Here is a 13968-nt window from a genome sequence, read left to right on the forward strand (position 1 = left end):
CGTATCTCTGCAACGGTGACAAAGAGACTCCACCACATCAGGCCACAACTCCACAAACCACCAACACTGCTCAATCCCCCGGTCTCCTTCTGGGTCAGCACCATGATTATATCTCAAAAAATATATATTTCAGCCTATATGTCCTATTCAAAATCACTGTAATCGTAACACGTGCATTAAACTATAGGTACTTATGATACTGAAATTATTTCATAAAATTATATGAATACTGTATATAAATGAGGCAACTAATACCTTATCATAAATGCAGAAAACAAACACTTTTCCTCTATCTGAATCAGGAATCTGTAAAACATAAAAAAAACTCTGCTCACACCAAAACACCTTGGAACTCAATGATAAATCCGAGGCTGCAGGGCTCCCATTTTGTGAATTTTAACTATGAATACTGAAAAAGGTTTGTTCACATGAAATTGACCTACCCTAATAATGGCCTCTCATATTACCATTCATAACACGGCATTAATAAACCTCCGCTTTCATAAAAAAATAAAGTTATTAACGCTCAAAAATATAATTAAATACATTCTTCCACTAAGACCCCAAACGCCATTTTGTATTCACACTTTAGCGCCCCCCAAAAAAGTTAAACATTAAACACTTAAAATAAACATCTTGTACCTCCAGCACAGTCACCAAGATACACGTAAGCCCACAAGCCACAACACACCAACCCTGCTCAATCCCCCTGGAGGTGTAATTGAGTAAACAAATGTTCTTATTCCTCTAAACCCATGCCAAAATTGTCTCAGGATGATTAAATTATCGAAAATGAACGTTAACAACACATTTTACTATACACATTTTCCCATTAATCCAAGTAATCAGGAATCAATTACACTTGTTTTCATTTAACAGTTAATCGTTTCAGCTGTATTAATATTCGTGTTGATTTAACTTTATACAGCTGGGCTCTGACTCTTGTTGGTGGAGTTCCTTTTATTAGTTTTCTCGCCCGAGTTGGCTGCCAGGGCGACCTCAGTTAAGCCAAACACTCATGATATATACTGTTGGCCACACGTCCCTTTTGAAACAGTGTTGAGATCTAACGAGGCTTTCATAAATCCATCAAGACATAGCATTCTGTCTGGATGAGATGTATATACGGACAGATAATGTGTTCAACTACAGTAATGCATACAATAGGAAGTCTTCAACGTGAAGTGTTCTCGTAAATGTTCCTTAACAAGAAAGGGTGACTCGGGCAGTACAAGTCACTAGAAGGGATCATGGCAGTTTGTCGAGACTGTGGAGTATTAGCCAAATGAGGGAAAACGCTAAGAAGAGAACCTCCAGTGGGTAATATGGAGCGAAAAGATCAGCTCATATGCACGAGTAACATGGCTTTCGTGGGTCGCGAAATCCGTGTATCGAGATGGCCGCGGATGGCGAAGGTCTTAATCAACAAACGGCGGATAGCTAATGGACTGACACATTTATTTTTGCTGACAATTTTCCCACGATGGGGCATAATCTTGTCTCTGGCCGTAGAAACGACCGTTGCACATTTTGCGGATCAGCAGCCCAAATCCCCTTTGGTTGGCGGCGGAGGGGGGAGAAAGGGAAAAAGCTGGGATGTGCGTCCAACCGTCACGAGCCTGAAACAGAAACACATACATACATACATTGTTAAATAAATAGCCATTACCCCAAGCCCTCCCCACAACAGGGGATCTGCGCATAGGGTGACTAATTTGCTGTGACCTTACAGAACAAAATAAATGTAGATTGAACAAGCGCATTGATGATTTACATATGTATGTACGTTGAACTTATTTTTCGCGTGGTCCGTAGTCAACTGATTGCAGGTTAATGCACGCTTTAGTCTCCATTGCGTGATCATGCTTAACATTGGGACTGTTGAGAATTATCATTGTTTGGTTTGAACACATTTGTAATTATATAATTAGGTGCTTGCTGGATTTGTACAAAATGTAGTTTGTATATCATCAGCCATTATCTATCCACTGCTGGATAAATACATCTCCAAGTCACAATTCATCAGTTTAACGATGCCACGATCTATCTCGCACCAGCACATGAGCAGATTTCATCGTGTGTAATATAATAAACATGCACTTAAACTTCCAATATTCTCAGTTGAGCCCTGGAATGTATGTTCATGATGTTTGCTGGATTTGCAACTGAAACGTCGTGTCTATTGAAAAATGTTGCTGTGAGCTTTAACGATTTTAAGCTCACACCAACATTTTAAGCTTTAAAAATCATTGGAAAGTTAAAACTCTTGTGCACGTGACACTTCAATTTGTTTGGCTGTGTCGGGTTGGTGGGTGGTTCATAACACAATTTGGTTAGCTCATGATGTGGCCTAACCCAAAAATCAATGATTAATCAGTATTCAAACTGTGTTTGGGAAGGACACGTTGAAAGCATGGGTGATGGATGATTGACAATAACAACAATGGAGTGGCAGTCAAGCAATGGGACGTTTCTGTGAAGATGTGCACCTAGGGTCCTAGGCGATGGGGCAATGAAATCACATCTGGTGGAGGAACTCGATGGATTGATGCATGGCAAGCCCATGAGATGGTGGCCGTCTTTATCTAGCAGTGGAGAGATCATGGCTGATGATGATCCAATGCATTTTGAACTTCTTTCGCACCGTATGTAGCCAACTGTGCGAATCGGTGGTGTGGGGGAAGGACAACACAGTTTTCAAATGCAGTGCTTGGAAAGGCCTTCATCGAGCAGTGGAGAGATCAGAGCTGATGATTCAGTCTGGTTCTTGGGGAGGCATACACCCGGCAGTTGATAGATCATGGCTGATGATCCATTACATTTCTTGGGGAGGCCTTCATCTAGCAGTGGATATATCATTGCTGAAAATGATGATGATAATAATGATCCGTTAAATTAATAATTTTGACGACAACTTGAAATTTCCATGGGCCGCTCTTCCCCTTCTGGAAGACGTCTCACCCAGTGGTGGTGGTGGTGGGGGTGCTGTGGTGCCGTGCCGCCCTTAATAGGTGCTCGCTAACAGCACTTGCCCTAACAGTCTGTCAACACCATACGGGGGACCTTTGTCTTTGGGGGTGGTTGTAGTTGGGTGGGGGCGGTAGCGGGGGGGGGTACGGGGGGGGGATAGCGGGGGGGGGTAGCGGGGGAGGGTATCGGCGCGCCCATTGGCGGAGCCTGCGATGACGCCGCGCGTCTGTTAACCGGTGCGCCCCGATTGGCCAGGCGGTTCGGATCGCGCGGCACGTGACGTTGAGGACGGCCGCTGATTGGCGGGATTCAATAGTCGCGGGAAGACTTGAATCGGCAGGGCGGCGAGGAGTGTTCAGTCACTTCCTGGAGCCGCCCCGCGTGGTTTGCCGCTCGCAGCGGTAACAGCAACAACGGCAGCAGCAGCAGCGGCATCTCAACCCACCAACAACAACAACAACCACCATCCGACTGGACCGTGTTGTTGCAAGAAGCATACCGCAGCAGTGTTTTAGCTTGTCGCAGGGCGAGAATTATTAAGAGTTTTAAAAAATAAAACACACGTGTATTTATAATACTGTGATTAGTGAGGTTCAGGCCGTAGGGCAAGAAGCGCTCGGTCGGTAAAGATCCGTTGGCTCGCACCAGCAGCAGCGCTTAACTGCTGTGTGTGGGTTGCTTTATTCTAAGTTTTGTTTGAGCATTTGTTGAAAAAGAGGCGACGATGCTGGACGAGGGCGACCTGGAGAACGTGAACCATGGAGGTGGAGTAGCGACCAACGAAAACTTGACCGGGCCATCCGGCTCGTTCGTTCCCGTGATGGGCGGCAAGAGGATGGCCTTAGGAAACCTGAACCACCACAGCGCCTTCAACACTCAGAACATCAATGCCCAGGGCCGTGTACAGCCTCTACGGGCGGTCAAGAAGACGCAGGTTAGCATTCTGTGTGCGGAGTTGGTGGTGGTGGTGGGGCATGGCGAGGTGGCCATGCTGCGTGGTTCTCTTTCGCTTTGTCTCGCCCTACCTCGTGGGACCCTCTTCCACTCTTAGCTGCGACTATTATCTCTGAATCCCCATCTCTTGTCTCTTCTTCGCCTTTCGTTCTAACAAGGGAGGCTTCTCTATCGCAATCAGGCTCATTCCAACGCCATCATTAGCTCTGCTTGGGCTGTCGTATGAAACGGCCCTCTCCGTGTTAAAACTCTCGATGATTTTCCCCTATTCTTACTATGAGTTGAATGTGTTTATTGTTTCTGATCCTATTCACCACCACTTCGTTAGCCCTTTGTGCCTGTCCCGAGGACCCTTGTCCTTTACGTGTGCCACCTTTTCAGCCAGGGGCCTACCATGGCCTCGCCTGAGATCTCTTCAACCCTTTCCCATCCTCCACCCTATCCACGTACCCCTTACAGGGATCCTTTTACCCCTCTGTGGTCCATACCAGGGAGAACCCCCCCCCCCCTTATAATGAATTATCTTCATAGGGGGGGGACCCCCCCCCCAACATTCATACGTTGCAGCCGCTGTCTCGGTGGGTATCTTTTGAATCGCGCCGCTTCTCGCGAGACATTCGTTTAATGCATTCCCAGGTTTCAAAAACCCCCTTTTGCTACCCCATCAAGGGACCCCCTTAATTCACCCTTTAGCTTCCTCCCACGATAGTTTTCAACTTATTTCGTGACCCGAGTTCCCACGGACACATTATTTAGTCCCGCGGTTGACCTTCATCGATTACGCGCGCAACCCATTATCATCGCCACCATCACCACGGTGTTCGAGTCTCATCGCACGATTGCTCGTGCTGTTGCCGAGTTGGCCGTGCGATGTGCGTGTTTTGTTGTGTGTGTGCATCGTCGTTTGCGATGTTTTAGGAGGGAGTGTTTTTGTTTTACGCGGTCGCAAAATCCACACGGAGCTCTCGCTCCGCGCTTGCCCGCCATTTTACGGCGCGCCAATTTCATCTTTGCTGCAACGCTCGCCACGTCTTTTCGTGAAGACGTGGCGAGAGACACCATCATTTTTAAGAGCTGTGTTTATCTATACAAGCAAGAGTAGCGTTGGAACGAGTTGTGATATTTTTCGTTCGCGCTTAGGCGATTGGTGAGCGAGCCAATTTTTGTTACCGCCATTCGGGAGCCCAGTGGCCGTTGAGAATGCGCCTCCCCCCGCCACTCCATTCAAATCTAAATACTATTTGGAAATTGTTAGGGCTCGTTTTATATCGGACTTTAATCGGCCAACCTCTTGATAATAAACCGTTCGGTGGGCATGGGGGAGGAGAGTATCGTGGATGTGTTATTTTGGAAGTATTGTTTGACAGAGAGAAACTGCGCCCACAGCGTTTGAAACGCAAAAATGCGCCTTCTGCATTTTTTGAAAAATGCAGCTGCTGGGGTGCAACTGTTCCCCCCCCCACGTTCAGCTCCTATTGTCACTTATTATATAACACGCGACTTCACGTGGCCCTTTAATGACCGTTTAATATATGGGTATATATTTAGAAAAAAATTCCACACTCCCAAGTTACGTATATTTTTCATTCAATGTTAATGAAGTGTCGATAAAATATTTTCCCTTTACATCGGAGAACGCGTTTTTGGCCCCAAATCTTAGTAAGGTCAATGAGATGTTATATTGTACAGCCCTTTGTACAATTCACTGTGGTGAAGTATGGTAAAGTAACTCCCTCTCTGTCCGTTAATACCTTAATTACTGTATTGGCAACTTAACAGCCGTTTTAATCTTCTGCTGGATGAAGGATTATAGTTAACAAAAGCTCGTTTTTACATAGTTTTTTAAATAATTGTAAATTGTGCCAGGTTTATAACTTAATTAAAAATCTATATTTAAATCAGATTATTTATTTATACTGAAGCAATCCGATGAGCTATAAAGTTATTTTTGGGGGGAAATGGTCACTTAAATGGTGTCCACACCTCTCGTTGGCCATTTTAATTTTCTTCTATTCTGGGACATGGATTGGTAAATATTTTAGTTACCCTCGCTTTACCCGTCCACCCAACGCTGTTATGAAAAATATTTCTGCATCCAATCGAAAGCCCCATTCCTTCCCAACGCCATGCACTCATGGTTATATGGATGGGCCATTAAAATGGCTCATGGCCTCGAACACCAATTCTGATTGGGTACAATATATTTTTCTAGCAGCAGTAATGTTCACCTTAAGGACTTGTAAATCCTAAGTTTCCCAATTCACTAATGCAAATGTGCTGTATTTGGATACAAATAATGTTAAAAGCCAATGTATACACGTTAAAACTTACCTTGCTTGGGAAATAGATGCAAATGTACGTCCTAAATGCAATTTAGATGCAAGTGTTTACATTTCAAGTCTCAGTAATTATCTACGGATGATAAATTCTCTCCAATTACAGAGTGCTACTCTGGAAGGCACCATAACCCTGTAAAATAACCCCACGACCCACATGTTCTCGGGAGGCCTTTAACCAGCAGTGGATGTGGTAAAAATGGAAGTACAATGTGACAAACCAGGCAATTTTGAACTGTGTAACAAGTGGAGTTCTCCAACCAGAAGGAAACTAGTGTGTGTGGTGTACCTGCTGTAATCATATTTAACATCGCCGCTCCCCGTTGGTTTACTGTGCAGGGTGGGACGAGCTCCGTGTTCAGTATCATTGACGAGAACCTGGTGCCATCGAAGCCGGTGGCATGCAAGCGGAAGGAGTCCCAGGCTTTCACAATACACGAGGACGATGGCGCGAGTGGGACTGACGTGACGGACGGGGCCCGGCTGGGCAGTTGGGTTCCCGCCGTCACCACAAAAACGTCAGCCGCCCCGATAGAGCGGACTGCCCTGCCGGCCTCCGTGATGGCCTTGGGCGTGAGGCAGCCCCTGGCCACGCTGTCTATGTCCACTGGCTCCCGCGGGATCTCCCTCGACGTGTCCATGGATGAAAGTACGTGGTTCCATTGATGTGTGCCCCCTTTATATATTGTGGCAAGGGTTGTGGTTGCTGTGGGTGTTGGTGGCAACGCCAGTGTTGACAAACTCGGAAGTGCTATGTTATATTATAGGTGTTCCGTTACAATGCGTAGTCGTTAATGTGTTTTAACAATGGAAAATGAGGTGCTCAATTTGTATATTTACAAGTGATTTTGACAATTCACTCATGGATGACGTATGGTCATAACTGCTATGACCTGCACGGTGGTCAATTTATTGTGGTGCATGTATATTTTAGTTTAATATAAAATATTTCTAAAAATCTGGGGTTGAAATACACGGTGGCCATACGTCGTTATTTGATTTAGTAATATTACATTGCCCTGGTCATCCTAGCGAGCACATTGTACTGATGAGTCACTGCCTTGGTGTCGCAGGTTCCCCAATGGTCCTCGACTCCTCTTCCACTGAGAGCCCAGACTCGCCGACGTTGGACGACCTCGTTGTGGGGACGTACGGCAAGGAGATCTACCAGCACCTGCAGCAAGCGGAGGTGCGGGTCGCTGATGTGTGTGTGTGTGTGTGGCGGTTTGTTGGCATTTGTTAGTCTGGGATGGCATTAGGGTAGGTGGTTAATCGAGCTGCATTAAATTCAGTTGATTAAGCCTTTATGTAAAACGCTACCATTTATTACAAGAGCGAAACAGATGTGCCATACGTAGCGGTGGACAAGCCTGGGTTAACATTTTGCTCTTGTAGCTCAATGTTACAGTTCGTGAAATTGGTGTCACATCAGGAGTCTCGATGAATTTTTATATTCTCGCAGAAAGCAGTTCACCTTCCAGTGAGTGGCCACATCCACTGAGTCGTGCACATTTTTGCATATCCTGCTATTGATATCTTATTTGCACGGAATACCAGTGAAAAAATTGTTAGCCCTTGGAAATTGAATCTGCCAAATATATCGTTGTGAATGTAGCTATTAGTAATTACAGTGGTCATGTGAGAACAGCCGGCTGACAGAGAAAACAAAACGAATGATATTTAAAGTGACATTTTACCTTTTAATTGTCATAGCTGAAATTTTACCACATTGTAGTGTAGAACCAAGTTTTGTGTGGTGTTTCTTTTGTGCAACCCATTGGTGACCGGACTTAGATGTCTACTTGCTACACCTACAGGCAACTGCCAGAATATGAACCCTGGATTTCAAGTGTCAGCTTGGTGCACTGACCTTTGAGCCACCTGACCATCTCATTTCTAGAGTCCAAATGTGATCACTTTTAAAGGTCTACTCCAAAGTCGGTTATTTAAATTTAGAATTTTTTTTTACTTTTTGTGTTGCACTGTTCTCTGCCTACAGCTGCGCTGCAGACCGAAGGCCGGCTACATGCGGAAGCAGCCAGACATCACGACCAGCATGCGCTCCATCCTGGTGGACTGGCTGGTTGAGGTTGTGGAGGAGTATAAGTTGCACAGCGAGACGCTCTACCTCGCCGTCAACTACATCGACCGCTTCCTCTCCTCCATGTCGGTGCTTCGTGGCAAACTGCAGCTCGTCGGCACGGCTGCGATGTACCTCGCCGCGTAAGTGTGTCCGCTCTCCAACCTTTGTGGCTCAGAGGGCCCTCCCGTGTTGCACGTGACAATTTTTTCCGCCGATCAGAATCCATTGACGATCGATTACAACGATTCTTTACAATCTATTCCTACGGTCACTATGTACAAACGATATTTACGGTTAGGCTAATGGAACAAGTGATTTTACAGACCTAAGGACGAGACCCTGAATTGTGCCAATTCATCATTTTCTGATTGGGGTGACTCATTGGATGCCCTACTATTCCTTGTACCGAGTTTTTGCGGTCTGAACTTGGTAACGAGTTACTGCATTAAAAGTGGCCATAGAAGCGTTCCTCCCATTAATTAGGATCAAATGTTTTTATAATGTAGTGCTGTGTGACCCTAAGGTGAGCACATCCACAAGTAATTTGGCGCATATATCCCATGTTTTTTGTGAGTTGTAGAGAAGCGTTGAGAGCTCACGCTTACACAATTGGTAGCCTGTGCTTCACAGGAGTTGTCTTTAGACGGTTTGTGGGTAGGACATGAGCAGAGTGGGAGAGGAGGGTGCAGAAGGGGGGGATGAAAGGGATTTTGGGAGGCAATCGGGGAAATCTAAAATGAAAGCGTGATTCAGCAGGATTGGCTAGAGGAGCGCTTCAAATACCCGTGTAATGGCTGTGCGCGACTACAAAGGATATTAATTAAAATTCGGCTCTGGACTCGCGCCGCTTGTCACATTGCGCACGTAAACACATCACGGCAGTGCATCAAAGGCATGAAAGTACGGTTCAAATGAAGCACGGGGATTTTAAAGGCCTGAATTTAAGAATTGGCCAAGTAAAAATGAAGTATATAATTAAAAACCCAGGATGCTAATTAAAAAGTCCTAATGACGCTCAAATTGCTCTGCCTGATTAAAGAACCATTGCATTGTTTGGTTGCGATGTTTATTGATTTACATATTCATTGGGTTGCCATATTTGGGGTAATAATTCACTGCTCATGGCAATTAAATAAATTTCCCCCCATTAAGCGTCACGATTATTTTAACATTGTGGCAAATGTGCTGTCCATTAATGGCTTGCAGGGGTCAATTGTTGCTGTTGGACAAAACACGGGCATTGAAATGTGTTAATTCCTACACACCTGATTTGATGTTTATTCTGAGCCTAAGAATCACTATTAGTTTAATTAATGCATCGTTAAACCCTCAATGCATACGAACAGATGAACAGGAGGGAGTCGTGGGGCGGTTGTCTTGGCTTGGGGAAATGTAGGATACAAATTCAGAATTTGTGCTAACCTTGTTTTTTTCTTGTTGCTGCTCCCTACTGGCAGGCTAATGCACACACAGGCCAGTGCTGCATACCCCTTGTGTATGTATGTTGAAATTATTTTGCACAGTACTTATCCAACCTTGCCAAACGGGCACAGCAGGGCTTTGGAATTGTTGATGTGATAGGAGGTGCTTTGAATTTCTGAGGAATTCAAATAGTTCACTTTTTAACACAAAGATGTGCATCACGTGTACAAGAGCTCTAAGCCTTGCACATTCCTGAAACCAATTCAGAAGAACTGCATTGTGGCCATCTTATCTTCAGTCGCCAATGAATACATTGAGTAAATGTGACTGACATGTCAGTGAGGAAGAAACTGTGGACTGGTTTTGTCCTTATTAGCACACATCAGTAGAGTATGGTCATCAATGTTCACTGCTGCCATTTGTCTTTGGGAGCTTCATTTAGAGGGCATGCCTTTACATTACGGGGGACCCATTAGCAGCTTTACCTCATGGCTGATTGTCACTTGTATTGAGCCCTAAGTAATCGCCAAAGGTTCTAAGCGTCTCCTTTTATCTTGCAGAAAATTTGAGGAGATCTACCCGCCTGAGGTGAGCGAGTTTGTGTTCATCACCGATGACACCTACACCAAGAAGCAGGTGCTGCGCATGGAGCACCTCATCCTCAGGGTGCTGTCGTTCGAGGTGGCCAGCCCCACCATCATGCAGTTCCTCACACAGTACCTGAAGCACGGCGGAGCCTGCGGTCGCACAAAAGGCCTCGCCATGGTGAGCACCTGGGGGGTTTTCTCTTAATTTGGTGTTCATCGCTAGCTTTGGACGTCACCCGTGGTGCTGTTTTGCCGGGCTGTTGTTTACGGTGTACATGGCCTTGTCCTGTTTTTTGTCCTTGAATTAAGAGCGGGGTGTGATTGCCTTATTCTTAGGTTTTTTCCGGTAAAGTCACGTAGGTAAAAAAATAAATTAATTGAGAAATAATAATTAATAAATACTTTTTTTTTACCTACGTGACTTTACCGAAAAAACCTAAGAATATGAATCCTTGCAGTCACGAAAGCTTCAAATCTAGAATGTGATTGCCTTACCCCAATTCTTGCTAGAATTTCGTTTTGTGAGTGAGACTTGCTGATTGTTGCCTGTAATGATCGCTATTACTCGTCAATGGTAAATGTCCCGCTCACGATTTTTAATCCAGCACACATTTTTGCGTGGTCAAAGTTAACTATAGTTGTCTTGTAAGTAATTGAAACGAATTAATCCAATAAATGTCTGCCTACTCTAGATAAGTTATGTCCTAAAAAATGTCGCTTAAACATGCGATTAGTTGCTTATCCACATACTACTTTAGGTTGTCAAGTTATAAGCCGAGTGATAACCTGTTACGATAAATCAATATCATTTATTTTAATGTTCTATTAATACCCTCTGTCTAGGAAATATTTTTATAGTTTCTATCTTGTCTTAAGGGGTTTTGCTTCCAATATGGGGTAGTGCTGGGTGACGAAGTGATGCCATGTGTAGTAGATCAGAAAGTTGCAAGTTCAAGTCCTGGTTAAGGGTGAACTCGGGATTATATCACTCTCTCTCTGCGCAAGTTTGTTCAATGTTGTGGTGCACTGACAAGCAGAATTACATGAGGTCATTTCAGTCTGGTTAATTTATTTGCATATTTTGTGCACAAGCAAAATGTAAATTGTCGCTGGCGTTTTGCGTCCTGCAGTACCTGGCAGAGATGAGCTTGCTGGAGGTGGATCCATACCTGCAGTACCTCCCCTCGCTGCTGGCTGCGGCTGCATTCACACTGGCCAACTACACCATCTCTGGTGGCTTGTGGGTAAGGACCGGATGAAATGACTGCGGCAGGAATGTTGTGGTTCTATTTTCCCTTGCCCTAATTTGTAGGTGCAATATTCAAGCCGCCCCCCCCCATTGTCTGGCCTCTAAAGACCCAGCTACCCTCTCGTACATTACAATCTGTGACTTATGACGGGTTGTATTTACCACTTTTTTTTTGGCAATTGATCCTAAGGACTGTCCTCTTAAATTCCTCAATTTACTGAAGTTATAAATTAGAGTTCACATAAAAGTCTGCCACTTAAAGTTTAAGGCGCGGTCATTAGCTGGAGGATTTCTGGGGCTGCCCTTGTGAGGAGTGAGGACCGTGCAACAGATCCATTGTTGTGTACTTCTATGCTTCCGCGTCCATAATGGGCACCTTCAACTCGTACTTGCCAGCATGGCAAAGGTAAATAAACCCCCCCGCATCCCACACGGGTATCGGCGGGGAGGCCCTCTGTACACGTCGTACAGTGTGTGAAACCTGATGCTTCGCGAGCAAGGGTTGCTGTGACCGTTGCCGTTTGACCGCCGTCGCGTTCGTTGCGTGCTCCCCCCCCCCTCCCGCCCCCCTTTGTGTCACAGCCCAGCACCCTGGCCGAGTTCACAGGATACACGCTGGAGGACATCAGGCCGTGCTTGGCGCACCTGCACCAGACGTTTGTCGGGGCAGCAACGCACGCGCAGCAGTCCATCCGCGAGAAGTACAAGAGCTCCAAGTGAGTGGCGCTGGTGTGCGTGTGCCGAGGTTTCGTGTTGTCGGCTGTTGCGCCCTTTTGTTGGGGGGGGGGATGGGGGTGAGGGGGTGGCGGGATGTGGATTTAAGAGGGCGAAGTTACCAGTTTATTGGGAGCGTTCCACAGTGTTTTGTAAATCAAAGCGAATCGTGGATTAATGATTAAAAACGAGTGAATGTTTGGAAGGTAGTGTACTCATCAGGCACCTATTTTAAAAGGGCAGACGTCTGTCATTTGGCCTCTGAGATGCAGGAAACTCGCAGCAGTGCACAGTCACTGACATGGTAAAGATAAGTGGTGGCATTGATAACGTGAATGCCATGAAAATGTCGTGTTTACAAATTATTAGCAAATTGTATGCTTTTTCAATGCAATGATTGATAGATAAATCTCTTATTTGTCGCTATTTCTATCTAAAATGTTTACGTATGAGAGGCTTGCCATGGGCATGTTTGATTTTCATGCGTCTTAAGCAAACTCGTTTCTTACCGTAAATCCCAATACCTTGAAATGAGATTAAATCAGATCCCAATAGTAATGTGTGAACAAAAAAGTGTTTGCAATGCAACCAAAGTACAAAAAGTAAAAATGTGCACACACTATCTCCACACTTGTGAAGATGAGCCATGTGACTTAACACATCTACTGCGTGTGTTTCAAGGTATCAGATGGCGTCGTTGATTGAGCCGCCAGTGAACCTTCCTCAAGCCTGACTTCACGGTGGCACGACCACCCCGAGGTTTCCTGCGTGGAGCACCCCGGCTCGCTCGCCGGTTTCCAGCTTGGAATATCGTGGCATATTTGTGGCGAATGATTGCGAGTCCCCTCTAACTGATGGTCCCGACTGAAAACGGGGAGTCTCAGGGTGTGGGGTGGTGGAGCAGACGGACCAACGCACGGAGTCTTAGTTTAGATTTTGAGAATGCAGATGTGGCAGAAAATGCAATCCTGACAAAGGCCTGCCATGGTTTGTATTTGCGCCCTCGTTTTCACACTCGATGCAACGTATTTGTGGACACATGTTTTAATGTTTCATACTACATCATTTTTAATAAACGTAATGTTTTACAATTTCGTCTTATTTTTTACTCTTGTACAGTGCGTGTACGTTTAATTATCAGCTGTTAACGTGTGCATTTTTTTAGTTGACAAAATAAATTGTACCACTGAAGCCTTTTTTGTGCTGTCGATGCCATTCACTGGGAAATAAACACTAAATTATAACGGTTGTGTACCCGATCCTGCTGTGCATGAGAGGTTGGTTCTGAGAAAAGGCAATACAGAGAATCGGCAGAGGGAGGTGGTTATACTCTTTAGTTTTTTCGGTAAAGTCACGTAGGTTAAAAAAGAAAAAAAAAATCACGACGTTTCGGAGGCAACACAAGCTTCCAAAACGTGATTTAATTTATTTTTCTTTTTTTTACCAACGTGACTACTGGAAAAAACACAGTATGAATCCTTGCAGTCACGAAAGCTTCAAATCTGGAGGTGGTTATGTTCAGATCCCTTCACAACCCTTTCCCAGATCTAGTATCCAATCTAACTCTTGTATATACAAACCACTTTCAAAACGAGCGAGAGAACACTTGACCTGGGACTCCACGTAAGTACTGAGAACGGGGGGGGGGGGGGG

The 13968-nt window shown here is 45.1% G+C and overlaps 1 protein-coding gene across 1 annotated transcript; it reads left to right on the forward strand.

Annotated features, from left to right (window-relative positions):
* The first annotated feature begins 3338 nt into the window (after window positions 1–3338).
* Window positions 3339–13484, forward strand: LOC144936057 (cyclin-A2-like). Its single transcript, XM_078862870.1, has 8 exons — window positions 3339–3904; window positions 6600–6909; window positions 7334–7449; window positions 8260–8483; window positions 10326–10530; window positions 11483–11596; window positions 12184–12317; window positions 12997–13484. Exons 1-8 carry the CDS (start codon window positions 3695–3697, stop codon window positions 13046–13048), a joined length of 1365 nt encoding a protein of 454 aa, XP_078718996.1. The 5' UTR covers window positions 3339–3694; the 3' UTR covers window positions 13049–13484.
* The last annotated feature ends 484 nt before the right edge of the window (window positions 13485–13968 follow it).

Source organism: Lampetra fluviatilis, chromosome 15 (assembly GCF_964198595.1).
Source record: "Lampetra fluviatilis chromosome 15, kcLamFluv1.1, whole genome shotgun sequence".
Lineage (NCBI taxonomy): Eukaryota > Metazoa > Chordata > Hyperoartia > Petromyzontiformes > Petromyzontidae > Lampetra > Lampetra fluviatilis.